This window comes from Mustela erminea, chromosome 18, assembly GCF_009829155.1.
Source record: "Mustela erminea isolate mMusErm1 chromosome 18, mMusErm1.Pri, whole genome shotgun sequence".
Taxonomy (NCBI): domain Eukaryota; kingdom Metazoa; phylum Chordata; class Mammalia; order Carnivora; family Mustelidae; genus Mustela; species Mustela erminea.
The window spans coordinates 9,494,361-9,522,339 of NC_045631.1; the positions used below are offsets into that span (position 1 = coordinate 9,494,361).

A 27,979-nucleotide genomic window follows, 5' to 3' on the forward strand; every position below is an offset into this window, starting at 1 on the left:
AATCTTATGCTAGTAAAAATGTGAACCAGAGTAGTAATACCCAGCAAGGCTGGGTGTATCATAGGTGCCAAATGAATATTTCCTGAATGAAGGTAAAAACACTGATGGTTTGGGAGCTTTTAGTATATTGCACAGGGAGAATTCTCAGTTGCTAACTCGGTAATTGACGCAGTGTGTACTCAGTAATTACATGTTGAAGGAATAAATTAAATGGAGTATAAATGGACTTAGCAGAAGTGTTTGTCTTTTGAGCAGTCCAATTATGAGAAAATCTGTCATGATGAGAATGATAAATTATAGAGTAATTTAAAAGTCTATTGATGCATTCCTTACATAAATGATTTAGAGTAAGTGTTGAGAGAAGAACTAAAACCTAGAAAAAAGTGACATTCAAATGGTATTTGCCAGAGTCATGCTAAAGCTGAACATTATTTAGTTAATAATATCTGGATCATTCTATAATATGCGTATCATATGGTTATTGTAAGACCTCAGTATCTTTTCTTAATCTACTTTATGAGTTGGGTTGTATTTGGAAGCTGGAGAGACTAAATCAGGCTAGATCCCAAATTCTGAGACTCTAAACAATGAACTGCATTTCTCTGTGGTCAGTCACATTAATCCATGTGGTTTAGATCAGAGTAGTATCCTAATTTTTAATCAAATGCAGTGGTCTTAAAACCATACTGTAATTATATTTTTCGTTTAAGTCATACTGAGATGTTTATTAATATGACATCAGTTTGATTCAAGGTGACTATAGAAACTGGGGTGGTTTACATTTTATCTCAAGGTTAAGTTTTGTTTTAGCTCATGTAGTATGTTTGTATAGTTATTTAACCGAGTGCCTGAAGACTCTCCTGAATTTGTAGCTATCCATAGTTCAGTGGAAAGGATTATTTCCCTTATACTTAACACATCTCCCTTGTATAAGTATATACTTCCACTTATATTACTTATATGCATAATGTTTGATACAAATGTTTCCAGTAAAACATCATAGAACAGTTTATAGAATGTTAAATACAGTGAGAATGTTTATTTACCTGTAAACCATCGCCAGACTGGCATAGTTCACTTGAATTAGGACATCGTTTTGACTTTTCGCTTGATGGTCTTGTTTAGAGAGTAACAGGCAGCATCTGTTTGATTGCATCGTAATGCTATCGAGTGGCACAGTTACTCTAGGTGTACCCTTACTAAGTGGCATAAGCCTTTGCATCTGTAGAAACACTTAGGAAAAACCTGAGAGAACAGTTGTTTTCACTTTCCAGGAGCATTAACACAAGGTAACCCGTACTTCAGTGTGAAGCCTTCTCCCTGGAGTGAGGGAACTCAAATGTACACACGTAGGGAGAGTTAGAATTGAACTTCCAGTTCAGGTTTAACAGAATCAGTTCAGTCCAATTAGGAGTTAGTCCTTCTCTGCAACTAAATTTAATCTGTTTATTTTCTTGTTTATTTTCTTCAGCCTGAGTACATGATGGTTTAAATACCTGTATTTAGAACCATCTAAATTTCTTTTTCTTTTCTTTTTTTTTTCTGCTTTTTCTTTAATACTACCTTGATAAGACAGTTTCCACATTATTAGAAACTTACTGGAAATGGTAAAACAGTCACACAGAATTTATAATAATTTTACCATGTTAAATTATCTAGAAAGGAAGACATGATTTTCTTTTTTTAAATTGGTTTCTTTTATAAATCTGCACAGCATTGGAACACTTAATCTAATTCATTATATTACTATGTCTAAGAAGGGAAGAGTACCATCATCTTTTCTTCTTTTTTGCTAAAGATTTTATTTATTTATTTGACAGAGATCACAAGCATGCAGAGAGGCAGGCAGAGAGAGCAGGGGTGGGTGGGGAGCAGATTCCCTGCTGAGCAGAGAGAGCCCAATGTAGGGCTCGATCACAGGACCCTGAGATCATAACCTGAGCCAAAGGTAGACGCTTAACCCACTGAGGCCAACCAGGAACCCCGTGGAGTACCATCATCTTGATGGATACCCCAGAAGCATCTGAAATTCAACACTCAGTGCTTCAGGGAGACATTGCCATGTGGGGTTTAAAAAATTTTTTTTCTATTTACTTTTTTGTTTTGTTTTGTTTTATTTTGCCATGTGGTTTTGAGAACAGAGTCAGACTTAGGCTCTGATAGCAGACCTTTGTGGCAAGACAGTGTGATTCTTTTAAGTGTCAGTTTCCTCATCTGTGATATGGTGTTAATAATCTCATTGGTCATGAGGGCTCAGTGAGATAATTCATGTAATTCACAGTGCTCTGCACAGAGTACAGTGTTAGCTAGTATTACTAGAATTGTTTCTGGTTTTTTTTTTTTAATTTTTAATTTTTAATTTTATTTTTTGGTTTCTGGTTTTTAAAAATACCTCAGTAAGCTGGAGAACTCTTTTTTTTTTAAGATTTTATATATTTATTTGACAGATAGAGATCAGAGGCAGGCAGAGAGAGAGGAGGAAGCAGGCTCCCTGCTGAGCAGAGAGCCCGATGTGGGCTCAATCCCAGGACCCTGCGACCGTGACCCGAGCCGAAGGCAGAGGCTATAACCCACTGAGCCACCCAGGCGCCCCTGGAGAACTCTTTATGCCATCTTCCACTTAATAGTGAAATGCTAGAGAAACTGTCAGGTTCCAACTACTACTTACTGTAGTGCAGTAAAGAAAAAAAGAAACAAAGATAGAAGTAGCTATTTGAAGGGAGAAAACGAATCTTCGTTCACAGGATAAGAAATCTGCCTAGAAAGCCTGTAAGAATCAACTGAAAAGTGATTAGAACAAAAAGGAAAGCTCATTAAGTCTCTCAGAAAAAAATGGTCTGCAGAAATCCACATCTTTCTTTCCTGTAGCTCTGCAATAATCATTTATACAAGTAAACTCACGCATTGAAAAAGATGGCTTTCCTAGGGGCGCCTGGGTGGCTCAGTGGGTTAAAGCCTCTGCCTTCGGCTCAGGTCATGATCCCAGGATCCTGGGATCGAGCCCCGAATCGGGCTCTCTGCTCAGCAGGGAGCCTGCTTCCTCCTCTCTCTCTCTGCCTGCCTCTCTGCCTACTTGTGATCTCTGTCTGTCAAATAAATAAAAATTAAAAAAAAAAAAAAAAGATGGCTTTCCTAGCAAGAAAATGTAAAGTACCTATAAATAATTTTTAGCAGGAAATGTAAATAAGAGCTATATGAAAAAGACTAGATTCCCCAGAAAGCTCATTATTAATAGAGCATCAGGTCTCCTGTATTCATAAATTTAATGCAAGTCTAATGAAAATTCCAATGACATTTTGTTTGGAGAATTATTTTAAATTTGATTTATCTGGAAGAATAAATGTAAGACTAGGTAAGCAAAAGAATAATAAAATGAGTGGGAATTTGTTTTGGGAGACATTAAAATAGCCCACATCTAAATGGTTTGGGTTACAGATGATTTTCATTTTCCTTTGTACTTTTCTGATTTTTCAAAATTACAAAGTCAATTTCATTTTAAAAAGGAAATATATATATATATATATATAATTATATGTATTTTTAAGTCTTAATGTGACTGCATATCTGATACCTTTAAATGCTCAAAGTTGTTTTATGCTTTATGTGGAGGTAAATTATATGAAGTAATTTTTATTAGCATTATGGTAGTAAAATTCCCAGTTTATGAGCTTGTGTAGGTTTTTTGGGTTAGTTTGATCTGTGTCAAAAATTTAATTTTAATTAAATTTAATTTTAATTTCTCTGAATATTAAGTGGTGGGTTTCAACGGGCTAAATTGAAGAGTTGAAAATCTCAGAGCTATGACTGATTCAAGCAAGACTTGAATTCACCAAATGGCTGGATAATCTGATGTTTACCTGTTGTGATCTTTATTACATGTGAAAACACCTGGTTTTCCTAAGAAAGAGAAAGAGAAGTTCTTTGTCCTTTAAAGGGAAAAATCATAATTGAATATTTGAGGGTTTTATTAGGTCATAGTGATGGTGCGTACACAGAAGATATAGATGTATAGGGTTTTTAAACCTCTCTGTGGGTGGGTTCCCTCCTCTCCCGCCAAGGAATTTTAGATTTTAATATTAGTATATAGTCAGATCTGCCCCTGGATGGTGTGGGCTTAGTCCTTTCACACTTACTATTTTAATTTGGGGTTCTTCCCTTACTTTGATAACTTTAACTTTCATAGGAAAATCAGTCGCCTATATGCCTTATGCTGAGGTCAGACGTGCCCTAGAGCAGGAAACACAGATGCACAATACCGCAGCAAGGTCAGCCTCACCGTGTAGGCTCTCTCCGAGAGAAGCCAGTAAAGCCGCTCTGCAGCCTGGTATGAGTGCAGCCCGCTCTAGTGTCCCTCCAGGTAAATATCGTTGCTCTGCGCAGTGGCTGCTGGCCATCTCCCTGCAGGTGCGAGACATGGGGGGTGTGATCTCGTGAATGAACTGCCTTTCCCAGACACGTCCTTCCTGTTTCAGAATTATTTTCTTGTTTCTCTGCATCCCATCGTCTGTTCTGTTCAGTTGAGATTCACTGGGCCCCCGGGGAATTTTGTTCCCACATGCGTACCGTGACACTGACTGGCTTTCAAGAGTCCATATACTTCGAGAAAATCTTTAGGTTCCCTCCCTGACACAAGAAATCCCGGTCTGTGAGAGCCAGAGTCAGTAAATGTCTCTCTTAAGTATGCATGATGTAGAGAGGCGTGCAGCTGGCGGTCGGCCGTGTGTGCACCTTCTCCCCAGTGGTACCATGAGCTGCCCCTAAAAAGCAGGTCCAGCGAGGGACGGCGAGACAGAGATTATGAAAGACAGTCACTTGCCTGTGCTCAGCAGAGATCATTTGAAATGAACATCAGCTTGAAAGCTCTGGTTTGACAGGGAGTTGAATATTTCAACCTCACAAATACCATGTGTGACCTGAATATGTATATGGGTTTAATTCAAGTTGAAAGAGAAATTCAAAATAGAAGTGTTCCTCCTCAGCCTCATCTTGCAACTTAAAATTCAATGTGTGATATAAAAATTCAGGAATGACTGAGATAGAGTGTTGCAAACTACGAAACTGAAGATTTTATATCATTTTTTTTCCCCTCCCCTTAAAAGTCCTGCAGCCTGCTCCACATCAAGTGATAACGAACCTCCCTGAAGCGGTTCGCCTTCCCACAACTCGACCCACCAGGCCACCTCCGCCTCTCATCCCATCATCCAAAACCACAGTGGCTTCAGAGAAACCATCTTTTATCCTGGGAGGCTCCATCTCACAGGTAAAATGCCTTCCCTGCCCAGGAAATTTCTGTTGATTATTGCTTTGGTGAAAGTTCTCCCTTTTTGTCACTAATATGTCAGAAATAAAAATCCGTCTGTGTGTGAAAAGATGATGACCAAAAAACACGGCAGTCATCATCTTCCATGCCGCACACAGGAAGTTTGTGTGAGTTGGGTGCCCAAACTCAGTGCCCGTGGCACACCATCTGGCTTGACTTGGGCACTTCTGTGCTCTGAGGTTCAGTTAGCCTAGATCCTAGAGGAGTTTTTTCAAGTACTAGAGTATGTGTTGACTGTTGAAAGGCTCTAAATATTAAATTGTGCTTGATTGATAAGCCCCAGTTCATTCTGACTTTGGCCATTATAACTTTCTTTTTTCTCCTTTGGTGCATTGCTATCAACATCCATAACATATATCTAAATACGATCTTATCTTAATGGTTGAGAAGTTTTGACTGATGTGCGTGACCAGCGAGAAGCACTGTCCTGTCGGCTGATGAACCATCGCATCACTTCCGAAGGTTCTCTTAGCGCCTTCTGCCTGAAGCAGCCACTGGTTCGCTTCCTGTTGGCACAGATCAGTTTTGCGTTTCATATAAATGATCTCAAATAGTGTGTACTCTTCTGTGTCTGTCCTCTTGAACTTAGCGTAATGGCTGTAGGGATTCATACAGGTTTTGTATAATCAGTAGTTTTCTTCTTTTTTATTGCTGAATACTGCTGCGCTGTGGGAACACATGCCGGTTTGTTAACCACGTTTTCATTAGTGGAAGCCAGAGCTGTTTTGGGCTTTTGGTTGTAGTGAACAAAGCAGGCACAAACGTTCTCCTACTGGCTCCTTATAGACATTTGTTTTTATTTCTCCTGTGTAATCAACCCCCGGAGAGAGCACTTGTTCGATAATATGTGTGTTTTACTTCATAATTTCCCACAGTGGGTCCACTGCCACCTGAAACGTAAGCCTTCATGTTGCTTCATTTGCTCTTGGCAGTCTTTTTTATTTTTTTTTTATTTTTATTTTTTAAAGATTTTATTTATTTATTTGACAGAAATCACAAGTAGATGGAGAGGCAGGCAGAGAGAGAGAAAGAGGGAAGCAGGCCCCCTGCTGAGCAGAGAGCCCGATGTGGGACTCGATCCCAGGACCCCGAGATCATGACCTGAGCCGAAGGCAGTGGCTTAACCCACTGAGCCACCCAGGCGCCCAGTCTTTTTTATTTTTGTCATATTTCATTGTGGCATTTAGTTTGCATTTCCCTGGTAGCAAATGAGGTTGAGCACTGTTTTGTATGCTTATGGTCATTTATACATTTGATGGCAAATTGACTGTCATTATCTGTTTTTATTGTTTTTTTTGGTTCTTGATTACAGAAGTTCTTTACGTATTGTGGATGAAAGGTCTCAGTTATATATTAAAATATTTTCTCTTTTCTGTGGCTTGTGTGTTTTGTTACTGGTATGTTTTGATGAACAGAAATTTTAAATTTTGATGAAATGTTTATGTAAATTTTTTCTCATTCTCTAAGAAATCTTTGCTTCATGGTTGTGGGGATATTCTTGTGTTTTCTTCTTAAAGGTTTATAGTTTGGGCTTTTACGTGTAGGTCGGTGGTCACGTGAAATTAAGTTTTGTGTGCAGCCTGAGGTCAGGATCAGCGTTCATTTATCCTTTTGGGTTTGCAGTTCCAGTAACACCAGTTAAAAAGCCTTTTCTTTCTCCATTTGATCAGTTCAGTGCCTTCTTCAGAAATGATTTGGCTCTGTGTTCAGTCTCTCTCTGGACTATCTGTTCTGTTCAGTTGATCTACTTGCCCATAGTTTTGTTAGCACCATAGTTTTGATTATTGTAGCTTTAAGGTAAGTCTTGAAATCATGTGGTAGGAGTCCTGTAAGGGCTTTTACTTTTTTTTTTTTTTTAATTAAATATTTTATTTTATTTATTTGACAGACAGCGATCACAAGTAGGCAGAGAGGCAGGCAGAGAGAGAGAGAGGAGGAAGCAGGCTCCCAACTGAGTGGAGAGTCCGATGCGGGGCTCGATCCCAGGACCCTGCGATCACGACCTGAGCAGAAGGCAGAGGCTTTAACCCACTGAGCCATCCAGGCGCCCCAAGGGCTTTTACTTTTTAAGATCACTTTGGCTCTTCTATGACTTTGGCGTTTCCGTACAAATGATAAATGCAATGTCAGCTTCTAACAAAAATTCTGCTGGGATTATGGTAAAAGATTACATTAAATCTATAGATTATTTTGGGTTGGAAAGGAAGGTCTTTTTTTTCTTTTAAAGATTTTATTTATTTGTTTGAGAGAGACCATGAGAGGGGAGAAGATCAGGGTTGAGGGGGGAAGCACCCCCTGCTTCCGGAGCTGGGAGCCCGATTCGGGACTCTGTCTCGAGATCTGGGACCATGACCTGAGCCGAAAGCAGTTGCTTAACCAACTGAGCCACCCAGGTGCCCTAGAAATGATCTTAAGAACATTGAGTCTTTTGTAATCCATGAACATGTTTATATTTCCATTAATTTAGGTCTTTATCTCAACAATATTTCATAGTTTTCACTGTAGATGTTTTGTTAGATGTATTTATGTTTATATAAATATTATTTTTTTAAATTTCATTTTCCAGTTCTTACAGGTATATAAAAAAAAGTTGACTCTTTCGATCTTCACTTTATCTCCTGCAGCGTTTACTTATTTGCTTCTTGTTTTGTTTTTGTTTTTTTGGAAAGAAAGTAGATTTCTTAGGATTTTCTGTGTGAGCATGTCATCTGCAAATCAAGGTAGTTTTACCTCTTCCTTTCCAGTCCTAGTGCCTTTTCTTTTCCTTGTTATATTGAACTGGCTAAGATAGAACTTTTAGTACTGTGTTTATTTTCTTTTTAAAGATTTATTTGAGATAAAGATACTTATTTGAGAGAAAGAACAGGGAGGGAGGGGGAAGAGGGAGAGAGCAAATCTTAAGTAGGCTCCCGGCCGAGCAAAGAGCTAGGAGCCTGATGTGGGCCATCAGCCCAGTGTGGGGCTTGATCCCACAACCCTGAGATAATGACCTAAGCTGAAATCAAGAGTCAGATGTTTAACCAACTGAGCCACCCAGGTGCCCCATAGTACAATCTTTAACATAAGTGGTAAAGGATATGCTTTCCTTATTGCCCATTTTAGGAGGGAGGCATTCAGTATCTTCCTGGTAGGTATGTTAACTCTAGCCTTTTCATAGGTGCCTTCCATCAGATTGAAAAGGCTTCCTTATTTTCTTTTTTTGCTGAGAGTTTGGTTTTTTTTTTTTATTTTCTTCCAGTGTTTGTACTTTTTAACTTCAGAATTTCTGCACGGTTCTTTTTTTTATGATTTCTTTTATTCTTTGTATGGGGAAACATCATTTTCATACTTTCATTTAATGCTTTAGACATGATTCCCTGTAGTTTGAACATATTTATGATAACCGATAAATGATATAATGGTCTTTTTCTGGCAAGTCTAAAGCCCAGGGACAATTTTCATTCAGTGCATTTTTCCCCCCATGTGTGGGTCATGCTTTCTTCTTTGTTACAATTTTTGGTTAAAAACTGGACATTCTGCATAAGGTGGCAGCTGAGGCAATCAGATTCTCCTCTCTTGGGAGGGTCTGCTGTTGTTGGTTTTGTTTTGTTGATGCTTGCTTTCTAAAGAACTAACTGTGAAGTCTGTGTTCTGTGACATGTGCGGTCGTTGCTGTCTCTACCTGCTGGCCAGCTAAGGCTTGACAGACTTTGTGGCCGGAATGTTTACGTGTCCCAGTCTTTGCCGAGTGGCTCTTTGTGTGTGTTGGGGCACACCTTCAGCCTTCAGCCAGGCTGCTGGCAACTCTGCCTTAGTCTTCACTTCCTACTTTCACAGAGCTTTACGGCCCACCAGAGTTGAGAACTTCAGGCCTTCTCTTATCTCTCCTAGGCATCTGTACAGCCTCGCATATTCACGTGGCCTTCGATTGCTAGGAACATGCTCAAACCTCCTTTGAACATCTCATTTTTTAGCTTTTCCTTTTTTTTTTTTTTTTTAAGATTTTATTTATTAATTTGACAGAGAGAAATCACAAGTAGACGGAGAGGCAGCCAGAGAGAGAGAGAGAGAGAGAGGGAAGCAGGCTCTCTGCTGAGCAGAGAGCCCGACGCGGGACTCGATCCCAGGACTCTGAGATCATGACCTGAGCCGAAGGCAGCGGCTTAACCCACTGAGCCACCCAGGCGCCCCTTAGCTTTTCCTTTTAAAGGTTTTTGCTTACCCTGCTGTTGCCTGAGTGTTGCCTCAGGCAGTGACGAAGTTAAAGCATTTGACGCTGATTGTTTTTGACAAGCATGCACCTTCTTCCCCACAGGTCCGAAAAGGACAGCCTTGCAAATGGGTCTTCCAGGGAACCATCAGACAAGTCAAATAATGACCGTTATCTGGGAGTGATGCTTTTAAGGATCTCCAAACCCTCTTCTTTCCCCTCTGGTGGCTGCCAGGCTGATGGTTTTCAGCATAATCGATGACTGTTGATTTTCAGGGCTACCAGTGAGCTTGGTGGGAGCATATGGGAGAGGAGATAGAACAAGTTCAGATGCCACAAAACTCACTCTTCTTACGTAGATTTTGTTAGTCTTCTTGAACAAACACACACAGATTTCCATAAGCCTTCAGTTAATTTCCAAATTGAAAGGTTGATTTTTACCATTTTTGCTGGTTTTCTGGTTGCTTTTATGGAGGAAAGTTTTCAGAAGTCCCTACTCTGCTGTTTTTATTGTCACTGTCCTATAGCAGTTTTTTGAAGAATAAATATTGTTAATAATAGTAGCTTACATTTTGAGTATACTGTTAAGTGCTTTGTTTATGTAATTTGTTACCTAATATTAATTATGTGAAATTTATGGCTATTTCAGAAGACCTCTTGCTCCCTTTAAAAATATTTTTAATCAATCTATTAGGATTTTCTTGCTTTTCCAGTACTTGTCCTTAATTTTGGGCAATGGGGGTGTAAATTCTTATAAGCAGACACATGAACATATGTTTATTGTTGACCTTGTGAAAAGACAATGTTATTTTAGTCTTCTAAAATTATTTTTAGGGAACACCTGGCACTTATTTGACATCTCATAATCAGACTTCCTACACTCCAGAAGCAGCTAAGCCCTCAGTGGGCTCTATCTCTCTTGGACTGCCGCGGCAGCAGGAATCTGCCAAATCAGGTCAGTGAGTAAATACTCAAAAGGTTCCTGCACTTGTGGCATCATGGGCGGTAACTCAACACTTGATCTCTTCTTTTTCTCTCGCTTTGGTCCATAGCTACTGTGCCCTACATCAAGCAGGAAGAATTTTCTCCCCGAAGCCAAAACTCGCAGCCTGAAGGTCTCTTGGTCAGGGCACAACACGAAGGAGTGGTCAGAGGTAAACTACGCTGTTTGGCAGAAATATTAAACTTTTGTTCCCAATAAATGTATTAAAAGTCATTAATACGTTTTAATGTTGGGTTTTTAAATTAGAGCCTTTACATTCTAAATTTTTCCTTCTGTCTAAAAATAATTCAGGATTTTGAAATTTCATGTTTTAGCAATCCTTTTTAATAATTGTAATATTTTGAAAGTGCATTTCAGTAAAACAGATATTCTTCTTATACTGCTGTTTCCTTCTCTTATCCCTCTTCAAGTAGGGGCTGAGTTTTGTTTGTTTGCGGTGGTAGAAGCTGTAACTTACTCATCATTTTGCTTTCATTCAGGTACCACGGGAGCCATTCAAGAAGGAAGTATAACTCGGGGAACGCCAACCAGCAAAATTTCCATGGAAGGCATCCCGTCCCTGCGGGGCTCCATCACTCAGGTTAGTTGTGATCATTCCTGATGCGCTGGACAGTAGCTAATGATGTCAGGTCTCAAGAGCTCCAGCGGTTCCAGCAGTATGGCTCTGTGGTTAAGTTGCTCCTTGTCTGGATTGCAGAATTGGGTCTCAGTGGTAATAAACCCAGATCCGTAAATTGTTTGCAGAAGGACATTAATGTGATCATTTTGACCACCAGCTGTATTATCTGTTCTGTGGGTCATTTGAAAAGGTCAGTGTTTTGCAGATTGGCAGAAGAAACAAGTTGATGCAGCTCTGTCTTCCTGGCAAGGCTTTTTTTTTTTTTTTAAAGATTTTATTTATTTATTTGACAGAGAGAGCATGACAGGGAACACAAGCAGGGGGAGTGGGAGAGGGAGAAGCAGGCTCCCTGCTAAGCAGGGGACCTGATGCCGGGCTCCATCCCAGGACCCCAAGATCATGACCTGAGCCAAAGCAGATGCTTAACGACTGAGCCACCCAGGTGTGCGCGCGCACACACACACACACGCACACACCTTCCCCCCACCCCCCCCCACACCCTCCCCCCATACCCCGCAAAAGCTTTTACCATGTGTGCAGCTCAAATAGAAATGGAAAAAAAAAAATCATTAAAAATTATTGCTCGCTTTTGCCTCTTGTGAAAAAGAAGGTCTGCAGTCCCAGCATGTAAGCCACGTGGCTAGGGTCTCATGCTAAACTCGAAGATACGGGTGGCATTGATAGAAGCACCAAAAGTCAGATCTCTTCTTCCAGTTTCAAGCTCAATAAATTGCCAGTTTTGATTAAGAAAAGTTCCTTCTTGTCCTCCGTTTGACGTTGATTTCAGTTGGAAGTGTAACAGTCCTTAGCTTCCTTATTACTGTAGATCTGGTAAAGAAAATTCTTTTGGGAAATCATTGTAAACAGAATCCTGTGGTTTTTGCATGTTGAACCTTGTTTCCTAGGCCAGTGGCTAAAGTTGTGGCTCCCGGGCCAGCACCATTAGGCCTGTAAATGGTCAGGCCCCAGCCCAGACTTCCTGAGTCTCATCTGTGGGGGGGCAGGCCCAGCAGGCTGTGTTTCCCGCCCTCTAGTGGGTCTGCTGTGGGCCCATCTGAGAACTGTGCCCTGGGGCCTTGCTGGTCAAGTGTAGTCTGTATCCCAGGGATCAGCATTGCTTGAGACCTTGTTAGGTTAATGCAGAAATTTTAGTTCCCACTTCCAACTTATGAATCAGGGTCTCTGTTTTAACAGGACCTGGTTTACGGGAGTGTATGGCCTAGTGACCTAGAGAGTTACATGTGAACTCTGCACATCTCTCCTACATTTCACCAAAGTATACATCCTGAAACTAGTTTTCAAAACAAGCAAACACTTTAATATTAGAGGCAGAAGGGGAAAAAATGCCTTATGTGTATTCCCTTTTCTCATTCATTTTCACTCTAGTAACCAGGCTGTGGGCAGGAAGACAGAATGAAGTGGATGAAGGGAGGCTAGGCTCTTCTCTTTTCATTTCCAGCCCAGTCCATCCACACACCAAGTGAGCCCTTCTGCAGTGGGTGTTAAGGATTTCCGGATATTTACTGCCCAGCCCACTGAATGGCTGGACAAGTAAAATGTTCTGTTCTTGTCATTCTTCCTGCACTGAGTGTGTGGTTTCAGATTGTCCTCACGAGGGTTTTGGAAATGCCAGATGTGAGTGGGCTGTGTCTGGGCCCACCACTCCCATCCCAACCCAAGCAGCTCACTTGTACAAAGTCCGTACCCAGTAGGTTCCGTGAATGATTTCTGTGGAAGGAAGGGTTTACTGCTTAACGGAGGGGTCAGGGAGAACTGTGCCTGTAGGTGACTCAGGACTGATCAGTGGTGGCGAATATTCTGACCATGTGATCTAAACTGAATCCATAGCACAGGATGGGGTCATCTTGAGTTTTGTCGTTCATACTTCCCCCTCCCCCTCCCCCACTGGTGACCAGAGGTCAAACCCAGTAGACAGTTTGGGAACTGCAAGTTCTTTTTTCCTCTTATCACCATGTGAGAGGAGGTTGCGGTATTCTAAATTTAAAACTTAATTTATTGTCTTATTTTCATTAGACGTTTTGAAAAAACATATTACACTTAAATGATTTCTCGGCCTTTTAAGACAAGTTTTTTTTTTCTTTTTTTTTTTTTTTTTTTTTTCCCCCTGAGAGCTAAGAGGCTTGACTTCAAGGTGGGGAAGAAAGTTCGTTTGACTCCTACACCTGTCCACATTTTAAGTTTTGTGGGGCAGGGCTCAAGGACAAAGTTACAGTATTTCTTTATGTTTACAGAAACTTAATGTCTGGGTTCTCTTGTGTCTTTGTCCTTTCTTCTTTGAAGATGGGTGGATCCGACTCTCAGTGTGGTAGGTTAAGTTTTCTGAGCATCTCGTGTCTCTAAACCTGAATGTTTGTGTTTGATTTGATGGCAGGGTACCCCAGCACTGTCACAGGCCGGCATACCAACTGAGGCGTTGGTGAAGGGATCCATTTCTAGAATGCCCATTGAGGAGAGCAGTCCTGAGAAAGGCAGAGAGGAGGCCACATCAAAAGGTCATGTTATTTATGAAGGCAAAAGTGGACACATCTTATCCTACGACAGTAAGTTTGATGTCTGTACTCGGAACCCAGTACTGTATTAGGGATTGGAAACATGGGCTCTGGTTCCCCACATACTTGTTTGGGGGGAGTTCATTCTCCCTTCTTGTGGAAGTTTTTGTGAAAATTTAACTGAGATGGTCAATGAAAATGATAAATAGTGCAGAGCCTGTAGTACATGGTTCTGTGAGTGATAGCTAATATCAACCATGGCCAGTGGATTTAGCCTAAGAAAAGAATCTTTAACTTCAATAGAATCACTTTTCTTTTTTTTTTTCTTTATTTTTAAGATTTTGTTTATTATTTGTGAGAGAGAGGGCGCGCAAGAGAGCAAGCACAAGTCTGGGAGAGGCAGAGGCAGGAAGAGAAGCAGGCTTCCCTCTGAGCCTGATGCAGAGCTCAATCATGACCTGAGCCAAAGGCAGATGCTTAACCACTGACCCACCCAGGCCTCCCCGAGAATTAGGAAGTAGATAATAATCTAATAATCCTGGAAAGAGTATTGAATGTAAATTCTTTTTTATTTTTTTTTTTAAAGATTCTATTTATTTATTTGGCAGAGACACAGCAAGAGAGGGAACACAAGCAGGGGGAGGGGGAGAGGGGGACTGGGAGAGGGCGAAGCAGGGAGCCCGATGTGGGGCTCGATCCCAGGACCCTGGGATCATGCCCTGAGCCGAAGGCAGACGCTTAACGACTGAGCCACCCAGGCATGCTGAATTTAAATTCTTAATTTAAATTATTTTAATGTCTGTGTGTGAGCATTTTCTTTAGATGTATTCTTAGGTTATATTTTCTCACTGATGTTACAAGAATGACTCAGTTATGGTTTAAAAAAAAAAAAAGCCAAGTGAGGGACTGGATATGAGTTCCTGTTTGCAACTGTTTTTGTGATCTGCGGAGTCATTAGTCATGGTTTATCTTTCTTTTTGAATACAAAGATGTAAGGTATGTGAGCACAGAGTGCCTGATGCAAAACACATGGTAACTTTCTTATTTCCTTCCTCCTTTCTTGTTTTAACATTTCTGGCATATGCTGATTTACATCTTGCTTCTGGAGGAAGAAAGTAACATACATTGCCGAAGCCAGAAATGTAGATGTCATCCTCGACACTTTGTTCTCTCTCCACATCCAGTCAGTCACTAAGCTGTTCCTGTTCTCTTTTCTGAGTTCTCTGCCATCCATCCATTTCTCTGTACTCCCCACTGCCCCCGTCATCCTTCATCTGGATAACTGGGCAGCTCCCCCTGGTCTCCCCACCTTTGGTCATAACCTGTATTCAGAACTGTCTCTTGTCACTTCCTGCTTGACTCTTCATTGCTTTAAGATCAGTGTAAGCCCCTTACCTTGGCTCGATCCCCCTCCGTGATCTGCTCCCTGCTCCTCTCCCCAAGTGTTCCCTTCCCGCTTTTCCCTCGGCCTCCGGCACTGCCTTCCCGTGCAGTCTGCCTTCAGCGCCACTCTCCTCACTGACCAGGCACTGAGCCCAAGCAAGTCCTTTCAATGCCCCACACTTTGTCTCACCTTGGCGTCCGTGTGCCTGTACTCCCTCTTCCTCCCTTACCTCTGACTTAAGCATCTTGGTTCTCCGTTTACACATTACTTCTTGTAGCAGCCTTATCGGGGCCTTTTAATTGTTAGGTTTCCTTTCTAGCGTTCTCATAGCACATTCGTACCTCTCTTTTCATAGTACTGACTATGCTGTACATCAGTTTCCTAGTACTTTATTGGTATCCATCGTGACTGGTAAGTTTCATGAAGGAAGGGACTTAATTTGTTAACCTTATCTGCAAGCCTAGCTTACTTATGCCTGGCACTCAGTTACATTTTAATTAATGAAAAAAACTCCATAAATATCATCTATACAGTACTATGTTGTAGGTTGGCTGGCTTTTATATTGTTTTTTATAAGATAAGACTATGAAACTAAGATAACTGATTTATTGTAGAGGAGGCTTTGGGTTTTGTCTGAGTAATTCTTATTTCTATGTTCTGCAGATATTAAGAATGCCCGAGAAGGCACAAGGAGTCCAAGAACAGCTCACGAAATCAGTTTAAAAAGAAGCTATGAATCAGTAGAAGGAAATATAAAGCAAGGGTTGTCAATGAGGGAGTCTCCTGTGTCAGCCCCATTGGAGGGTAAAGTGTTTCCAGTGCTTTATTTAGATACATTTAATTTTGTACAGCAAATTTGCTTGGTTGGGTTAGGTTGTGTTCAATCTCTGTTACGAAATTTATATTCATATTACTATTATAAATTTGTATTCATATTACTATATAAATGAAACCTGTATCAATATATCATTATATTAATAATATGTAATATGATGAAATATGTTAAAACACTGTCGTAATATGAGCTTATTAATATGTTTAAATTTATATTCATATCTGCCTATAAAGCAAGTACATGACAGTGGCAGGAAGTAAAAATTAAACATTATTGGTCATATCATAGGTAACTAGTAGAATGCTCATGTAATTTGTAGACTATTCTGCTAGGGTTAAGTGAGTTGAAAAATGTAAAAGTCAGTCTGAGAACTTTGCTTTTGTTGTGAGGCAGCTAAAGCGGTGTAACAGAACAAAGACCTGTATTTGAACTCTGGCCGCACTGTTTGCTGGTGAAGTTCACTGGGCGAGTGTAAATTCAGGGACCATAGTTATGATATGAGGACTCTAGACAGGTGTCCCAACTTGTGCTGACCACGCAATAAGCAATCACTACATCATATCCATAGTTTTATTTTGTTAATGACTCACTTTCTTTAAGTCTTAACCTGCTTCAACTGTTTAATGTCAATCTAAGTGAAATACTAAACACAGGTAAGGGTTCTTCAATCTCAGAAGTCCTATGTAATTTTCTAAGAGCTGGATTTTCTCCAGTTTAAAAAAAAAAAAAAAATCCCACTTCCCTTTACCTTTACCTTAGGGTAATCGCGTATGACTTGCATATTTTCATTTACGTATTTTACCTGTTTTTGAGGTACCCATCCTTTGTGTTTTCCCTTTCTCAGAGAGGTTTCAGAGCCAGACAGTGATTCTCAACCCCTCTGTGTGTCCTCTTACCTTGAGAAAGAAGCATTGGATTTTAGATGTAGTTTTGAAAGTGTTTTTCCTTCTTGATTTATAATAGATGTCTTCTGTGGCTATTTTCTCTTCAGGAAAATGTTTAAAAAGGAACAATTATGTCATATTGGGTACTTCCAACTTTTATTTTTTCCATGATACCCTTCTGAATAGTTCACAAATTTAAGATGATATTTCTTTCTCCGTAGAGCTTTTATCAAAAAGTACGTACTCTAAGGTCAGTATAAAGTACATTGAATTGACATTGACATTGTGTTTAATATTTGAATTGCTTTCTTGTCTTGAAAGGGCTGATATGCCGAGCATTACCCAGGGGGAGCCCTCATTCCGACCTCAAAGAAAGGACTGTGCTGTCTGGTTCCATAATGCAGGGTAAACTTTTTGCTTGTTTTGGCTTTTTTTCATGACTGCCTCATTGTAGAGTAGTTTGACATTAATTTGCAGTGTATGAAACCTGCTTTTCAACTATTTTCCCTTTTGAAATATTAGATACTTAAATCTTGATTTTAACTCTTCTGTTTCTGAGCTGTATAATTTGAAGATGATGGTTGCCTAATCTTTGAATATAGAGACTATCTTCATTATGTAAGAACCATTCTCTGATTGTGGTGAACAGTGTATCAAATCTTGAACCACCCAAAAAAAATGATGACTTATGAATATTTATTTAAGGATGTGTTGTAAGCAGAAAATAATTAGAAACTACAAGATGATAAGGTATTAATTTTTTTAAATAGAAGAAAAATATGTATCAGCATTTAATGTTTTGACAAATTTTTTTAAAAGATTTTTTTTATTTATTTGACACAGAGAAAGAGATCACAAGTAGGCAGAGAGAGTGGGGAGGCAGACTTCCTGCTGAGCAGAGAGCCCATGCAGGGCTCGATCCCAGGACCTTGAGATCATGACCTGAGTGGAAGGCAGAGGCTTACCCACTGAGCCACCCCAGGCGCCCCTCTTTTAACAATTTCCCAGTGTATAGCTCAGTCACATTGTTATGCAACCATTGGCATTATTTTAATAAGCATGTTTCTTGAATTCTTTCTTGAAGGCACACCAAGAGCGACAACGGACAGCTTCGAAGACGGTCTTAAATATCCCAAACAGATTAAAAGGGAGAGTCCTCCCATACGAGCATTCGAAGGTGCCATTACCAAAGGAAAACCATATGACGGCATTACCACCATCAAAGAAATGGGGCGTTCCATTCATGAGATTCCACGGCAAGATATTTTAACTCAGGAAAGCCGAAAAACTCCAGAAGTGGTCCAGAGCACAAGGCCAATAATCGAGGGTTCCATCTCCCAGGTAACTGTGTCAGGCTGCTTTTCATCAGCCGTTCCCCCTCAGACTGTGATATTCATGGACCATTTTAGAAAAAGCATGACTTGGGGCGCCTGGGTGGCTCAGCAGGTTGAAGCCTCTGCCTTCGGCCCAGGTCATGATCCCAGGACCCTGGGATCGAGCCCCGCATCGGGCTCTCTGCTCAGTGCAGAGCCTGCTTCTCTCTCTCTCTCTCTCTCTGCCTGCCTCTCTGCTACTTGTGTTCTCTGTCAAATAAATAAAATAAAATCTTTTAAAAAAAAAAAAAAAGAAAGAGCATGACTTAATAATTATAAGTAGTTCTTATGATGTCAGAGCTTTTGGAAGTGAATGTGAAGGTTGTATGTATGATTCATGACTTGTTTTCTTGGTGTATTGTGAGAAAGTGCGCAGCTCTGGATTTGTGAGCGTGTGGCTGAGACATCCAGGCAGAGAGTAGAGATTACTGAAGCAAATTACCACTGCCGTGGGCCGAGCTGACCGGAGATGGCAGGCTCTGCAGATGCCTCGAGCTCCTGATCATGTTTGTTTCTTTTCTTCTAGGGTACACCGATAAAGTTTGACAGCAACTCAGGGCAATCTGCCATCAAACACAATGTCAAATCCTTAATCACCGGGCCCAACAAACTCCCCCGGGGAATGCCTCCCCTGGAAATTGTGCCGGAGAACATAAAGGTGGTAGAGCGCGGAAAATACGAGGACGTGAAAGCAGGCGAGCCGGTGCGTTCCCGACACACGTCGGTGGTGAGCTCTGGCCCCTCCGTCCTCCGGTCAGCGCTTCATGAGGCTCCCAAGGCACAGCTGAGCCCAGGACTTTACGAGGACAGCAGCGCCCGGCGGACCCCCGTGAGTTACCAGAACACCATGTCCAGAGGCTCGCCTATGATGAGCAGAACGTCTGATGGTACGGTAACTCTTCTGTCGTCCTTTGCTCATTCTCATTGCCACTTTCCCAGCTCTGGCAAAAAGTCAGTGTCAGAAAAGTTCAGTGGTCAGATTGTTTGCTTTGGTTGGCCACGAGGCCTGGAGGGCCTGCTGCCGCACGGAAAGCAGGGATGACTGTAGGTAAAATACCCGCTGTTTTAACAAGTGCCAGTGGTGCTGGCATCCAGAAATGCTCTAGAGTAAGTGCATGCTGAGAGTGCCCTTCCAGCTAACCCTACCGGCTGTTCTGGAAGCCGGCATTGACTGTTGTATGGCCTCAGTCTGCTGTGGCGGTTGGAAGCGCAGGCCCTGGAGCAAGACTTCCTGACTCACATTAAGGTTCTTCTGCTGCAGGACCTTGGACGAATTACTTCACTGTCCTAGGCCTTAGTTTGCTTATCTGTAAAATGGGAACAGTATTAAGACTTACCTCACTGGACCATTGGGATGGTCACATGAGGTCAGGTGTTTGAAGGACTCAGAGGGTGTGGGTGGCGCCTGGCACTGTACATGTGAGCTGTCATTGCTGCCGTTGCTGTTGTCAGTGTCACGCCCTGCGGCCCCAGCCTTCCGCTACTGCAGGTCCGGGAGTCAGCGGAGAGGCGTTGAGTTTTACCAGGTCGTACCCAAAGCTGCCTGTGGCCCTTGACAGCGTCCCCACTCCGCCTGTCCAGCGTTACAGGAGTCCGTACTGATTACAGGCTCACGGCAGGGTCCTAGCTGGACGCCATGACAGCAGGCAGGGGTACGAGCAAAGCGAAGTGCCGGCCAGGAGGTGGGATGGTGAACGCAGAGGCCCGGACTCAGGTTCTGAAGGAGAATTGCCCTGCTGAGAGAGAAGGCCCCCCGTGTTTGAGCACCCTGGGGCTTAGAAGGGGGTGCTGTAGACCCGAATGATTGCTTGGTTTTGTCCAGCAGATGTGTGTAATTGTGGCCAAGCTGATGTCACCCGAATATCAATAATGAGGTGCTGGTGGTGACTGCCCAGCCCTGAGTTCATTAATGCCCCCGAGCTGTACCCTTTAAAATGGTAACGCTTCTGTTCTGTGTGTTACTGCAGTTGTTACAGCCGTGGAGGAGGATGGCCAGTATGTGTGGAGATATGCTGTTCTCTGGGGGGTGATCTGATAACTTCTGAACCACATTGTTTAAAAAGAGGCTGAGGTAGGGAGGTGGTTGATACTGGTGAGCTCACAAGAAAGGCTTTACGGAAGTCCTGGGCAAGGAAACCCAGCATCACATGGTGACTGGCAAGCAGCAGGGAGGGGGCAGCACAGGCAAAGAGAGGGAACTGTGACTTGGTATGTGGGGGTCAGGAAGAATTTGGAATGTTCAAGTCCTGCAGAAAACGAAATCTTTTATAACGGGATTTAAAGAGGAGTGTTGAACTTCATTTTTAATCTTAGCGTTAAGTGATAAGATGTTGGAATTGTGATCGCAAGGTGGTAATCTTTAAGTCTCAGAAGTTGCTAGTTCTTCCCAGTCACGTGTTTTACAAGATTGAATGTTAAACGTTTGGTGTATAAATACAGTCTGTACTTGGTTGGGGGAGAAGTGGATGAATACAGTGGACCCTTGACCAACACTTGTTAGAACTTAAGTGGAACTTAAAGTGGGTTTTTGTTGTTGCTATATTTTATAAATATAGTACAGTGCTATAGATGTATTTTTCTCTTACAGTTTTTCTTTTTCTTTCCTTTTTTTTTTTAAAGATTTATTTATTCTTAGAGCACACATGAGCAGGGGAGGGGACAGAGCAGGGGAGAGAGAGAGAGAGAAGCAGATTCCCCACTGAGCATGGAGCCCAGTGCTGAGTTCGATCTCCCAACTCTGAGATCATGACCTGATCTAAAATCAAAAGTTGGATGCTCAACCTGCTGAGCCACCCAGGCAACCCTCTCTTACAGTTTTTGTAACATCTTCTTTCCTTTAGCTTACTTTATTACAAGCATAGAGGATATAATATATGTAACATACAAAACAGGAGCTAATTGACTGTTTCTGTTCTCGGGAAGTCTTCTGGGTCAATAGTAGGCTGTTTCAGGCGAGTCAAAGATTACACGTGGGGTTTTTGACCATGTGGAGGGGTAAACGCCTCTAACCCCTGTGCTGTTCAAGGGTCAGCTGTAAAATCTTCCTTCCCAAGTTTCTTAAGTTGTGGCTTTGGCTTTTTTCCCCCAGTTACGATTTCCTCTAGCAAGTCTACCAATCATGAAAGAAAATCGACCCTGACCCCCACCCAGAGGGAAAGTATACCAGCGAAGTCTCCGGTACCTGGTGTAGACCCCGTCGTCAGCCACAGTCCATTTGATCCCCACCACAGGGGCAGCGCCACAGGCGAGGTTTATCGGAGCCATCTGCCCACACACTTGGATCCCGCCATGCCGTTTCACAGGGCTCTGGATCCTGGTAAGCACAGGGTGGGGTTATGATTATGGCAAAGAAGGAATGTTCCTGTGTGACCTTCCAGACTGTTTATTAAAGTGTAACATGCAGACTGTTACATATATCATTAGTGTGCAGCCCACTGAACTCACACACACTACACACCCTCATGCTACCAGTTCAAAATTAAGAAACAGAATATTACTAGCACCCATTAGAGAACTGAGGGAAAAAATAAGTACGGCATTCGGTTAAGCTGATTGCAAAAGTGGGTCAGTGTGGAGAATTATTTTTAAATAATACAGACATACTTTAAAGATTAAATTTACCATGTAGATATTAATTTCCCAGTGTTCTGATGTACGGTCAGGGTCTACTAATGAAATCTCTCCTTGTCTTTGTTACATAAGTGATACATTTCCTTTCAGGTTTCCTTTTTTTAAGTGAAGCTAGAATTTTTTTTTTATGATTTTATTTATTTATTTGACAGAGACAGCGAGAGAGGAAACACAAGCAGGGGGATAGGAGAGGGAGAAGCAGTCTCCCCACCGAGCAGGGAGCCAGATGTGGGACTCGATCGCAGGACCCTGGGTTCATGACCTAGCAGAAAGCAGACCCTTAATGACTGAGCCACCAAGGCGCCCTGTGAAGCTAGACTTTAAAGCCACTTCAAAGTAGTTTAAATACAGAATCCTTGCAGATTTTTTTTCCTGTCTTTTCAAAACCGCCTCATCCATACCTGAGTGAGCTACATATATTGTCTTTCCAAAGCAGTCGATTTAGTTTCCAGAGAAACCATTCTTTTCTTTCTTTTCTCAACAACCTCCAGATTACTTCATTAAGTTACGTAATCACGGTAGCAGGTAGAGCTGGAAGGAACTTCTGGGTATACACACCCCTCTGACTGTAGATAGATGTGCTTGTTGGAGGTGCAGGAGTCTGTAGGTTTTCTCAAGAGCAGTCCGCTGGGCGCGGCCTGGCGGGCTCTCCAAAGAGAAAGGAGCCTCTTCTGCACGTCGCTGGCCGACTTGACCCAGCCGTGTGCCAGCTGCCCCGTTCTCCCGTCTTCGTCCCTGTTCTCTCACCCGCTGAGCCCTCCTCAGATGGCGTGTTTTCTGCTCGTACCTCTTCCCCATCCTAACCTGCTTGTTTGTTACATTCTCCAACTTGAAATTGGGACACAGAACACCGTGTTTTACCTTGGTCCTCAGGGAGGAGGTTTTCATTAGCAGTATGCCGAGATTTCAAAGAGTTGTTCAGTTTATAGAAGCGAGGACCTGTGGAAAACCTTTCATCTGTTGGAGGTTATATCAATGGCATCAAATTGTCTGTTGCTTGCGCACATTAGGTATCAGAGGGGTCTGCACATAGTTCTTCAGGGACTTTCTCCCAAAACTGAGGCAGAAGTCCCACAGAGTCCACTGACAGACTTACCCTGCTGGGAGTTCTGGATGAAGAAAGGAGAAGCAAACATTCTAGAAAACTTGTTTTTCTAGGGGAATGAATATATATATATTCACTGGAGTTTGAATGTGTGATTTTAACGTAGTGCTTATGCTGTTCCTTCATTTTATAGCAGTTTTATTGTTATTTTTGAGCTTGAGGTGAATTTTAATGTTTTGAGCAGAGAGACTTCTTTTTAACAGACATACCTACCCCTTCTTAGCAGCTCATGTCATGCTCTAACCCAGCTTGTCAAATTATGGCCAGGGGGCCAAATCCTGCAGCTGCCTATTTGCGTAAATAAAGTTTTATTAGAACACAGGCACACGTTTGTGGGTGTTTTGTCTGTGGCAGCTTTCATACTACTGTGGCAGAGTTGAGTAGGCGAAGTGACCATATCGTCCACAAAGCGTAAGATATTTACTATCTGGCCTTTTACAGAATAAGTTTGCTAATCTTTGCATTAATTAAATGCTTATAGACTAATCATTTTCAGCCCCCAGGAAAGCCATTATTTGTCACAAAGTATGTTCACATGTATTTCCATTTGGTTGTGTTGAATGATCAGTACTGCACAAATAATGTGATCTTCTTTTTTGTTTGGTTTTTTTGTTTTTATTTTAAAGATTTTATTTATTTATTTGACAGACAGAGATCACAAGTAGGCAGAGAGGCAGGCAGAGAGAGGAAGGGAAGCAGGTTCCCCGCTGAGCAGAGAGCCCGATGTGGGGCTCGATCCCAGGACCCTGGGATCATGACCTGAGCCGAAGGCAGAAGCTTAACCCACTGAGCCACCGAGGCGCCCCACTAATGTGATTTTCAAATGCAGCTCTTGGAGATGTAGGTGAAATGATAATTAAGTTATGTGGTAAAGACTGAAAGTGCAGCTGCTTGAGAAGTTCCTTAGCTTCTTTCCTACCGGTGAAAACGTTCACATTCGTCCTGTATCTGGTTTCTCTCCCCTTTGCTGTTATGTCTGATGTTAGAGCACATGTACTCATACCTGATGTGTCAGGATCTAACATGAGTTGCCCTCACTCTCTGTAACCCCCACCCATGCTAAAAGCTGTACCTGCATATTAGCCTGGCAGCAGGGGCCCCAGCTCTTTCTGCGGGCGATACTTAGCGAATGACTTTGCCCTGGACCGAACTAAATGCGTTTCTCTCGTTCTCTCCACCAGCAGCTGCTGCTTACCTGTTTCAGAGACAGCTCTCCCCAACCCCAGCTTACCCCAGTCAGTACCAGCTTTATGCAATGGAGAACACCAGACAGACAATCCTCAACGACTACATTACCTCACAGCAGATGCAAGTGAACCTGCGCCCGGATGTGGCCAGAGGCCTCTCCCCACGGGAGCAGCAGCTGGGCCTCCCGTACCCAGCAACAAGGGGTGCGTTTTTTGTGCTTGGGCTTCTTAGATGGTGTTAGGTCTGCTGAGTATCAGTGAGTACTTGCTGAGTGAATGATGGAACGAAAGGAAAGGCAGCCCTGTCCTTGCCTCTGTAGCTGTTAGCCCCCGGAGGCAAAGCAGTACATCAAGGCAGGGCATTTTGGTGAGCACTGACATAACCAAACTGTCTGCAGTTTGCTGTCTCTCTCAGTAACCTGTCTTGCTTTTTGTTGACTCGTAGGGTGTACAGGGTTTCATAGCCTTACAAAATCATGATCATCTTAACCATTTGTATTTACACCGTACACAGAGTATCACTGGGTTGTAGAGAGAAATGATTTTAAAAAGCCATGTACAGTTCTGTGTCTTGAGACAGACTGACATTTAACATCTTTTATTGTGTTTGTCTCTTGAGCAGGAATCATTGACCTGACCAACATGCCTCCAGCGATTTTAGTGCCTCATCCAGGGGGAACAAGCACTCCTCCCATGGACAGAATCACTTATATTCCTGGAACACAGATTACCTTCCCGCCCAGGCCATACAACTCCGCGTCTATGTCTCCAGGTAACAGACTAGTCACGGCCCTTTCTGGTACGACCAGCGTCCCTAAAGGCTGACAGCATTGTCTTGAAATTTTGGGCACTTTTCCCCATTTGGTCTGCTGAGGTTTCTTGTTGTTTCTTTGTTTTGTTTTGTTTTGTTTTGTTTAAAGACTTTTTATTTATTTATTTGACAGAGAGAGATCACAAGTAGGCATAGAGGCAGGCAGAGAGAGAGAGAGGAGGAAGCAGGCTCCCTGCTGAGCAGAGAGCCCGATGCGGGACTCGATCCCAGGACCCCGAGATCATGACCTGTGACTGAGCTACCCAGGTGCCCCTGCTCTGCTGTTTTCCACTTAATGTTTCGTGTAGTTCTCACATGCCATCCCTCACCAGATACACCAGAAATACCCCAAAAGCTTGTGTTAGGTGTCAGTCGACAATCCGAGACTCTTTAACAAATGGTCTCCGTCTTAGGTTTGAAGCATTTTGAAACGTCTCTAGACACTAAAAATCTAACAGCTGTTTGTACCTGACAGATCAGTGTTCTTGTCTTTAAGTTGAAGATTTCTGTGTTTTACAGGACACTCGACGCACCTCGCAGCGGCAGCGAGTGCTGAGCGGGAGCGGGAGCGGGAACGGGAGAAGGAGCGGGAGCGGATCGCCGCGGCCGCGTCCTCAGACCTCTACCTTCGGTCAGGTGAGCAGCGTGCCGTTGCTCGTGCTGCAGACACCCCTTGGTCATCAGTGGGACCGGGCGTCCGGCCTCCTGTTGCAGGGCAGGGCGGCGAGCTGATCCTAGAGGCAGGAATCGGGAGACGGAAAGTAATCTCACACCTTAAGTGACGTACAAGTGAAAGTGCAGCACATGAATTTTGAACAGGAAACTGAGGTTTTCCTGAGGAAGGCGGCGTTTTGATTTGGCCCCGGCAGTTGGCTACAATTGGGGCTGAAGATACCAGGCGCAGAGCTCAGTAAAGCTAAAAGCAGGCCGAGCAGGGGCTCCCAGCCACAGACACACGATGTGTTGTGGGGCTAGAGTCTGAGGAAGATGCCGTACAGAGAGAAGGTCGGGTGACATTGGGAATTACCTGTGCTGCCACTTGGCAAGGAGGCTGGTGCCGTGCCGAGGGGCATTTACACAAGAGGGGCTGGAGGTGGGTTGGAGCCCTAGAGGGGCGTGTACTGGCACCAAGAGGAAAGGGAGGCTGTGTCTGCAGTTGCTGCTGGAGATGTGTGCTGCCGGGCAGGGTGGGAGGGAAGTGATGGCGATGCGGTAGCTCGCGGTTGGGGGGGGCAGGATGGGCCGAGACGCAAGCCAGGTCTGCACATGAGGGAAGGAGTTTCCCTGTGAGACATACTTGGATGTGTCTCTGGAACATTTATTCTGACATGTGGTGGATTTGTCTTTTGCATTCTGTTCCTTCAGTGAAAGGAGAGCACTTCTTGTGTCCGTGTTGCCGGACAGACAGATTTGGCCCTCAGGAGGAAAGACAGGCTGGACGTGGTGACCTAGGAGTCCCCTGCAAGGGTCGCGACTCTGGCTTGGCTGAGATTTCCAGACGGTGCCGTGTGGGGAGAGGGTGGGTCAGTCTGTGGGCGGTATTGCAGGGGCGCCAGAGGGGCAGGCACAGGACCAGAGACTCGGTCAGAGAGGTGCGTGTGGAGCTGAAGGGCACGGGGCGGGCAGGCTGTCACGCTCACGCTCATAGGGGGCAAACCTTGACATCAAAGTGGTGGCAGTACAGAGCAGGGGCCCAGAGCTGGTCTTCGTATTTGACCCAGAAACATCATTCCCAAGGATTTATGTTAAATAAATCAGTGGTTGCAAAGCCTGGAGACATTGAGCTCTAACGTAGTGTCTGTGTATAGTAAGACATACTGCTGAGTGACCACAGGAAAGGCTTCAGTGAGTTGTGAGGGGGCGTCCTAATGCTGCTTATATGTCAAGCGTGTAAAAACACGGACACTGATGTAATTAAAGCCCAGGTAGGAACTGTATTTTAAAAATGCTCATGATCCCATTAATGAATAACATGCAGATTCCAGATGATACGATACCATTTTCTCCATCAGACATTTAAAAAAGTTGACAAACATTCTGTTGCTGAGTCTGAAGAAACACAGCTCTCAGCATCGTCAGCGGCAGTGTAAGTAGGGACAGTCATTGCGGAGGTACGAAATGTAGATAGCAGCTCCTCTTCTAGAAACACAGAAATGCTTCTATCAGCGGTTATGTGCTTGGAAGGGAGAAAATGGCTGAGAAGCTTGCGCCAGGTGGTCCGGGCTGGGGGAGTAGGGGCGAGTGCGCAAGCGGCCAGCTCTTCTGAGGACACAGGACAGAGGGGGCGGACAAGGAGTGTGAGATCTTCCCAGTGAGCAGTGCTGACCGAGTCCGAGCTCTGGCTTTGCTGTGGGGCAGCTGAGGCCAGTGGACAAAGCTGTGTCAGCTGTTGGCGAGTGTAGGTCGTGGAGCTGAGCCTCTGGGGGGCACTTGCGGAGAGAGACCCTTCACGGAGCAGGGCAGAGGGGGAGCAGAGCAGGGATGCAACTGCTCAGCCCCCGGGCTGGCGACAGTGTGCTGCTGGCGTCATGATACTCAGACGGCTGCACCGATCGGGGTTCTGGAAATAATCTGCACACCCGGGTCTAAGACAGAATCTGAGAATCTGAGAAGAATCTGAGATGAGCTTGTCTGATTGGCGTGAGGGCAGCTGACCCTTGCACAGCTCAGGGGTTCGGGTGCTGACCCGCCCCCACGCCCCCCCTGGAACATCTGACTAGAGTAACTGTTGACAGCTCCCTGTTGACCGGAAGCCTTACCAGGAACAGGAAGCGCTGACCCGGGTTTCGTACATTCTGTGTATCGTGTGCTGTGTTCTTCCGGTAAAGGACGCAAGAGAGGAGAAAAGTGTCAGGGAAATCCGTGTACGGTACTGTGCTCTGGTTTTCAAAACCAAGGTCCAGGTGCGGGCGGAGCCTGTACTCAGCCCCTGCTGTGAGAGGATCCGCTCTGTGTGGCTGCTGGCGTTACTTTGTTTCAGGAATCAAGGTGGACCCTTGTGGCATAAATGGAAGTGACAGTAAATGATAGTTGATGTTTTTGTTTCAAGTTAAGGGTATGGTTTTATTACATCTTCATTAAGAAACTCTCAGGGAACATATTTATCAGAAGGCCAAAAAGCAGGTTATC

At 43.4% G+C, this 27,979-nt stretch overlaps 1 protein-coding gene across 20 annotated transcripts in view; it reads left to right on the forward strand.

Annotated features, from left to right (window-relative positions):
* NCOR1 (nuclear receptor corepressor 1) overlaps positions 1–27,979 on the forward strand; it is a 154,621-nt gene that overhangs the window by 107,934 nt on the left and 18,708 nt on the right. For 14 of the 20 annotated variants that reach the window (XM_032319728.1, XM_032319729.1, XM_032319743.1 and 11 more), the window contains 14 exons: positions 4,184–4,357; positions 5,100–5,260; positions 10,344–10,464; positions 10,562–10,663; positions 10,992–11,092; positions 13,524–13,692; positions 15,689–15,829; positions 17,066–17,149; positions 17,829–18,085; positions 18,644–19,004; positions 21,206–21,433; positions 24,034–24,243; positions 24,662–24,811; positions 25,370–25,486. In XM_032319728.1, coding sequence (XP_032175619.1) covers positions 4,184–4,357; positions 5,100–5,260; positions 10,344–10,464; positions 10,562–10,663; positions 10,992–11,092; positions 13,524–13,692; positions 15,689–15,829; positions 17,066–17,149; positions 17,829–18,085; positions 18,644–19,004; positions 21,206–21,433; positions 24,034–24,243; positions 24,662–24,811; positions 25,370–25,486 — 2,376 coding nt within the window. The remainder of the gene's footprint in view (positions 1–4,183; positions 4,358–5,099; positions 5,261–10,343; positions 10,465–10,561; positions 10,664–10,991; positions 11,093–13,523; positions 13,693–15,688; positions 15,830–17,065; positions 17,150–17,828; positions 18,086–18,643; positions 19,005–21,205; positions 21,434–24,033; positions 24,244–24,661; positions 24,812–25,369; positions 25,487–27,979) is intronic. The other 6 variants (XM_032319742.1, XM_032319744.1, XM_032319748.1 and 3 more) reach the window with 3 other exon arrangements.